General features: G+C 35.2%; 1 protein-coding gene across 1 annotated transcript in view; it reads left to right on the forward strand.

Annotated features, from left to right (window-relative positions):
- F5 (coagulation factor V) overlaps positions 1–3771 on the forward strand; it is a 72249-nt gene extending 68478 nt beyond the window's left edge. Inside the window, exons 24-25 of the mRNA XM_054495473.1 lie at positions 2303–2485; positions 3477–3771. Of these exons, the coding sequence (XP_054351448.1) occupies positions 2303–2485; positions 3477–3623 (330 nt within the window). The 3' untranslated portion in view covers positions 3624–3771. The remainder of the gene's footprint in view (positions 1–2302; positions 2486–3476) is intronic.
- The last annotated feature ends 4379 nt before the right edge of the window (positions 3772–8150 follow it).

The raw sequence follows: 8150 nt of genomic DNA on the forward strand, positions 1-8150 counted from the left end.
CCTCATTTAGACAGCTTACATTAGTGATAAACAAATGATTTAGATTTGCAACATCATCTCTTATTTTTTCTTTACAATTTAACAATATTTTTTCATTTTCTTAAATGAAATGTCATTTAAACTCTTTTGTTCTCTTCCCCGCCCTCCTTATTTTAAGAGCTTTGTGATATTCCTTGAGACAACTAGAAGCATAGTAAAATGTTGCAAAACCAGAGTTATAAAATCAGTGATCTAAGTTAAACAAACACCTTCCAGAGAGTTATACTGTCCCTGATATTAGCCCACTGAGTAATTCAGGTGATTTAATTTGGGGGTAACTCTTAATAGTTGACTCATTTTTATTAATTCTTTAAATGACCTGAGATATCAGAATGGCATGGATAACTTGATGATCCCTTCAGCCAACTAAATCCAAATTCCCTACTTTCTATCCTCATATCTCCCTCCCTTGAGATACCTACACTACAATTTCCTGACTTTCTATAGAATTCCAGGGCATATTCTTAAATTAGGCCACCAGAAAGGAAAAAAGAATTGTGATGCTGGTGGGGTAAATAGAAAAGACTGGATTCCACACAGTCTTGGGAACTGATATCTGTGTCTTGAAACTCATTCTGGCCCAATACGGAATCACAGAATGTTACAGTAGCAAGGAGCAAAGCATCTGGTTTAGATTTTTCCTTTTAATTCTAAATACACGGGATATTAAATAATTTTAGCTTAGTTTGGTAGCAGAATCAGGACTAGAATCCCATTCTCCCAGTAAACAGGCCATGCTCCTTCCACCATTTGAAGCAGTCCAAATACCTCATTTTGCAATTTTGCAGAGGGCAAAGCTGACACCCAGAGAAGTTAAAATAATAAAAACAGTGTTATATTACATTTATATAATTTACATAGCAATATAAATAATAATTAAAGAGATGTTATCCAATTCTTTTTCAGATGACTCTTTAGACTTGTTCATGGTATAACCTTGTCACTCCATACTTCATTTTACAATCTTTTAAAAAAATTTGTACTCTCTATAATTTGCTCTTAGTCTTTGTGATATAACAAAGGCCTCAAAGATAAAATGCTCATTTTTAATGGTGTCATTTCAAAGTTAGAATTCGAGATCAGAAATATGTGTTTTACTTAACCCCCTTCCATTCACATGAAATGTCTTTATATGGTCTCTTTAGAGAGGTTGAAAATCAAAGCTGGACATATGCAGGGATGCACATAGATGCTGTTCTCTCCATAACTAAAATGTCTCTACCTCTTTTATGCCTATGAAAACCTCTAGCTGGTTATACTCTGTATCGCTGGTACAACCTTGATATGAAGACACACTAAGATACCACCCAGATGACACTAGAGGATGTTATAGAGTTAAAAGTTTTCTCATATAATCATTCTAATTCAGTTAATTTGCTTTTAAAATACATATAGCATGTGAATTTTTGTATATACACATACACCTATATATACACATACACATATGTATGTGTGGGTGATGTTGAAGAAACATATCAATATTATTTCCTTTAGAATTGAATGAGTTTATGGTAGATGATAAATCTCCCAAAGGTAAAAATTTATCTCAGATTACTCTGAAACTCAGTTTAGACCTTCTGATCTTTCTCCAAACACATATCACCAACCATGTGATTAGGCATTTTGTCAGGCGGAGACAGGACAATAACTGTACTGTGTATCAAGCTCTACTTATGGTTTTATCAGGTCTCTCAAATATTACATTTATTTGAAATATTAGAAGAAATTGAACTATTTCTGCTATTTGACATTAACAGGGGGAAAGAGAAGTTGTGTTTTGTAAAATAGGTGAAATAGAGAGAGGATGCTATCCAATTATTTCCCAGATAACCCTGCAGCAATATTACCAGAGTATTTAAAGAAATTTGCTTAAGAAAATAATATTCACAGATAATTTAGCAATTTAATAATTTTTCCAAATAAAGCTCATTTATTCAACAACTATTTATTGAACACCAACTGGGTGTCTTAACATTGTGGTGAGTACCAGGAAACAAAATGAAGTAAGCCTTTACCCTCAAGCAGTAAGGAATACTAAGAAAGAAACAATTATAGTACAATGTGTGAAATACTTCAATAAAAATTTACACACATATTGTGGCAATGAAGAAGAAAGAGGGAAAGCTTCTAGGAGACTGTGAATCCTAAGGGATAAGATAGAACAAAATCCTTTTGAACTCTGTGCTTTTTTGCATAACTTGGTCTAAAGAAAAATAAAGGTTTTAACATCTTCCTTATCTATGTGTTTTTGTCATTTTCATAGGCAAACAACAATAAGCAGTGGCTAGAAATTGATCTACTCAAGATCAAGAAGATAACAGCAATCATAACACAGGGCTGCAAGTCTCTGTCCTCTGAAATGTATGTAAAGAGCTATACCATCCACTACAGTGACCAGGGAGTGGAATGGAAACCATACAGGCTGAAATCCTCCATGGTGGACAAGGTAGAGTGGCTTCTGGGCAAAGAGAAAGCAATCTGAAGACTGTGCTACAATGAGAATAACAGTATTTTGCATTTGACAAATATGCAGTGACATGTACCACCTCTTTAAGTCTTCTAAATCTTAGTTCTTCAGGTGCCTAGTCTCAGACAAACTCCTGGTTGTCTGTTTTGGTTTGTTTTATTTCTCACTACACCAGGTTGCCCTCGTGGGCGGATAAATATCATTGTCATAAAAAAATAGTGATTTTATTTCTGGTGTGTGTAAACCTTGGGGAACTTGCTGATGATGGAGGGGGGGGGAAGTTATACACTTTAGTTGAGGATATAAGGTACACGCCAACAAGAATAAATAAATTAAAATGCATGGTCACATTTTAAATGTTAGCAATAGTTAACCATTTATTTGTGGCCACTTCCTGGCACTTACAATGCACTTACGTTGAGATACATTTTTAAATATTTACAATGACTTCTGTGAGGTAAAATTTTATTATCCTTATTTTGCCAATGAGGAAATGAAGAATCAGAGAGTAAGTAACTTGTTCAGTCATATAGCTAATACAAAGGGGCTGAAGGCAGAAATGGTTTTGCAGCTGCTCCACAGCACCGTGTGAGACTTGTTTATTTTTCCCCAATTTAAGTCAGATCACTGGTGAGATGAAATCTATCTGGCATGTGATTTCGTAACTGATAAAGGATCATCTCTGTGACAGTGTTCTATGTGTTCTTTGATATGTTCATTTTGAGCTAATAGGATAAAAAATTTTCTGGGTTGGGCATGATGGCTCATGTCTGCAATGCCAGCACTTTGGAAGGCTGAGGTGAGAGGATTACTTGAGCCCAGGAGTTTAAGGCTGCAGTGAGCCATGATTGTGCCACTGGACTCAAGCCTGGGCAACAGAATAAGACCATGTCTTAAAAAAAAAAAAACAAAAAAAAACACCTTATCCATTTATGCTGTCATTAAAGATTTTCTCTTATTTTGCTTTCAGATTTTTGAAGGAAATACTAATACCAAAGGACATGTGAAGAACTTTTTCAACCCCCCAATCATTTCCAGGTTTATCCGTGTCATTCCTAAAACATGGAATCAAAGTATTGCACTTCGCCTGGAACTCTTTGGCTGTGATATTTACTAGAATTGAATATTCAAAAACCCCTGGAAGAGACTCTTTAAGACCTTAAACCATTTAGAATGGGCAATGTATTTTATGCTGTGTTAAATGTTAACAGTTTTCCACTATTTCTCTTTTTTTTTCTATTAGTGAATAAAATTTTATACAAGAAGCTTTTATAATGTAACTCCTTGCTACCAGTAAGTAAGATAATGGCTGTTACTTCTGCATTAATTTGAATACAGATAGGAAAATATCAAGAACCAACAAGAAAAGGGCTTATCTTTCTTAATGATTAAAAAGGCTATGAAGTAATATTTATGTAGTTAAAATGCTTCATTATAACACTTTTAAATCCTTTACACACTAATAAAACAGATATTACTTTAAATAATAATTGATAGACCTGGATAACTTTCATTCCTACATTTTTCTTTAGAATAATTATGATTTAAGAGCAAAGGAAACAAACACATGATTTTTTTAATGGTTTTTCTTGACAGTGAAGAGAAAAACAATATTATCGAATGAAATAAGTACTTAAAATATCCTGTTTTTCCTATATAACCATGATTTTTCTGACTTTCCATGAGTAAAGAAACAGCCAAGCATCTTTCCAGTAGCCCCATTGAAATTGTGAATCTGTCCTGGTCTCCCTAAGGACTGTACACATTGATATTCAAGGTTGGTGGTCATTAGATATGGAACAGAACTAAAATAACCATGGTAGAACTGAATGTGTAATGTTGGCTTTATTCTAGCTGGTACTACATGGCACACAACTTCAAAACATAATTTCACCTACGGGAAAGCTCAGACCTATAAAACAGAGCATGGGAACTGCTGGTCTAAATACAGTTGTTCCTGTTCAAACAGACCTCTGGCCAAACTGGCAAGCAGTTAAAGTTTTCTTTCAGGGCCTTCCTCTCTATGGCCTCAACTTCCTCCTCTCTCTCCTTCCAGCAACTTCCCCTTTCATCATTCCTTTCCCTGGGGACTTGGCTTTCAGTGATCCTATAGATATTGCACAACTGGGGAACCTTTAGACATCCTTAAAGTCACATGAGATAGACAGTCATTTGGGATGTCTGAAATAAACCACCCCAAAACTTAGTGTTAAAACAGCAACCAAAAAAAAATTTATGTGAGATTATGGATATGTTACTTAACTTGATTTAATCATCCCGTAACGTATACATATATCAAAATGTTATGTACACCATAAATATATAAAATTTTATCAGTGGAATTCATAACAATCTCTCAGACCACGGAGCAATCAAATTAGAACTGAGGATTAAGAAACTCACTCAAAACCACACAACTACATGGAAACTGAACAACCTGTTCCTGAATGACTACTGGATAAATAATGAAATTAAGGCAGAAATAAATAAGTTCCTTAAAACCAATGAGAATAAAGAGATAACGTACAAGAATCTCTAGGACACAGGGCTTCACTTTTGCTGCATTCTATTTGTTGTGAACACAAATTACAGGCCAGTCTAGATTCAATGTAGAAGGGAACTGCATAAGGACCACATACCAGGAGGCATAATTCACTGGGAGCATCTTTAGAAACTACCAGAGTTACCCGTTGCCCATACCAGTGGGGTAGCCCTATGAATGTATATTAGAGTTTCGAACATCCACAAAACACTGGCTTTCTAATATTTGTATTCCCACTATTCCTTTCTTTTCATGATTCATGTCATTGTCCCATCAACATTTCTAAGATTTCCATTCTGTTAAGAGCAAAAGAGAATGTTGGAAGGTAGGGGAAACATTTCTTTGTTTTCTATAGGGCCAGCCTCATGGATATGTGTGATCTGTTTAGTTGCAAAGGGTCCCATGCTCAGAAGGACAACATGCTTAATTTAATGCCTTGCAGTTACCATCTTGAAATCCTTTATTTTTTAAGAAGGAATTAAACATTTCCATTTTTCAATGAGCCCCACAAATTAAGCAGCTAGTCCTGGGCTTCTCTACTCTGAAATTGGGCAGGATCTCTCTTGATCTAGAATTTACTAAGGCATAATAGGGGCAAGAAAATCTTACGAAATAATGGGGGGTAGGGAAAAGATGGGAATGGAGCATGAGATCCAGCTTCGTCATTCTCTACTTGAGAAAAATAAGGCCCCAAAGATTAAACAACTTACCCAAGGATATTGCTTGTTAGTGTCAGAACTGAAACCAGAAACCAAATATCTATCCCTAGACTTTTAGTCTGGTTTCTCTTCCATAAATGAAAATTATAATGTTTCTAATCCATTGCTCAGACAGGTAGACATGAATATTAATTGATAATGACTATTAATTGATCTGGAAAATACTTGTTTGGGGATCAATAATATGTTTGAGCTATTATCTGATGCTGTGTAGAAATATTAAAACCCCTCTTATTTTGAAATAAAAAAGAATTTCCACTTTTTATTTCTCTCTCTGAACTCACTTAGATGAAATTACAAGTTTGGCTACATAGTATATCTCCAGTGACATAATCCACTGTTTGTTATAACTGGGTGCTATGGAAAGAAGTTAAATGACTCACGGTAGAATCATGACTTAAGAGAAACCAACAGATAAAATTCTAAACATTATTAGTCATTCTAATTGCAAGCTGGGAAAGAATAGCTGTGAATGTATCAAAAATATGAAAGGACTAGAACAAACATGAAATTATTTCTCCAGAATTCTTTCAAGTTATTAAAAGAAATAACAAACTTCATGCCATTTTTATAATCATTTTGAATAAACACCATATTTTGAGTTCAGGGCCATTTTGGCAAACCCAGAGAAAAGCTCTTGCCAAATAGCTTGGATGTTCCCAAGAGCCATGAATATTTCACCATTTACTTCTCTGGAGAGGCCGGGAAGGAACAATTTACTAGGCAGGGAATTTTGGTTTTACAAAATATTGGCATATGCCCCAGTGCAGTGGGCCTAACACATACTTAAAAATATCTGATAGCTCCATGTTAGCATTTTTCTTGTTTTATTTTTCCTAATGGAGAAGTATTTTATGGAAAATTCTGAATGCCTAATTCTCCCAAGTTCGTATATTCTCATAGCCTAGAGATAGGGAAAGCTGTGGACAAAGACAAAATGATTATGTGTGGAATAGTATTTACATGGTCAATGCCCAGATAACAAGGTTTTTCATATCCAAGTACTTCAATTGTTGGGAGAGACTACAGAGCTTTAAGATTTTATTATCTCTGGCTTGTATGAACTGTCCCCACCAAAACATATACATGTATTTTGCATTTGGTACATGTAAAGAAAACTTGATATTAACCTCTCTACATGTACCATCATTTTAATTTTTTAAAAAGCATTGAGCTCATTCTATCTGCACAACAAACCACTATGACAGGCATTGTAGGGGAGAGTATATAAAGGAAATAAAAGACACTTCTCTGGCTTATTCAAATACATCATCTAGTTGCATAGAGAAGACAAACATAAGAAGCAAATGGACACTATGAGCCTATTAAGCCTAACAGATTACACCCTGAGTAGTAAAGAAAAAGACAATTAGATGAGTAGCCCTTGTGGGATGGAATCAGACTGTGAAAACTTTTGGAGATGGTTTAACCTAGGTGATTTGATATTAGATGTGTATGAAGGCAACCCGTGCAGAACTCCAAAGAAGAGATGACTGGGATAAGGAACAATAAAAACCAGGATGAATAAGAGCTTTATGCTCAAATTCAGGGACCAGTTAAGCTTTCTCTGACATACCTACTCATTTTCCCTACCCTCTCTATACAGTCTAATAATGACTTATCCACTTCCCTCCATCTCCTCTACCATGCCCATAAATCCAGTGTATGTGCAAGGTCAAAAGAAATGAGTTACCTGGGTAGAACTGATGATGTGAGGGTGGAGAAAGAGACAAAAACAGATACAATACATATCCCTAATCTCCAAATCGTGAATTACAGATGGTAGTGACCAGATTAAAAGTGGGTCACCTTTGGAAATGTTACAGAAGACGCCCATGAGGAACAGGATTCTGACTTGCTTAGGGTGATAGGAGAATGACACTGGAGTGGGGAGAAGACGGGTAAAAGTATGTCGTATGTGAGAAATTGACTAATGGAGAGATGAGATGATCATTGAGGATGTTTGGACAATGACAAGAGTTCAAAGTTCTTATGTGATGGTTTTATTTTTACCATTGGTCCACATCTAAACCACTTCTAACTCATCTGTACTTTCATGTTTTACACTTAGAAGAAGCTTCTTAATGTCTTAGGAATGGTGTGCAGTTAATTTCATACCCCACCTGCTTTTTATTGACAGGAAATTTGGTAATGGCTTTACCGTCTTAGTTATCTCCACCTTGTATTGAAGTTCCTTCCTGCTGATTAAAATGACTTTCTGAAAGTCTGGAATGTGGCAACCTTGTTTACAGATATGACAAGTAAAAATGTTTAAAAAGCTTTTCTTTTATGAATAGACTGGGAGAAATAGTGACAAAGGCTATAATTCTATGATTGGAATAGTATTGGTACATAGTAAGCATTGTATCAGTATTTATTATTA

Source organism: Pongo pygmaeus, chromosome 1, assembly GCF_028885625.2.
Source record: "Pongo pygmaeus isolate AG05252 chromosome 1, NHGRI_mPonPyg2-v2.0_pri, whole genome shotgun sequence".
Lineage (NCBI taxonomy): Eukaryota > Metazoa > Chordata > Mammalia > Primates > Hominidae > Pongo > Pongo pygmaeus.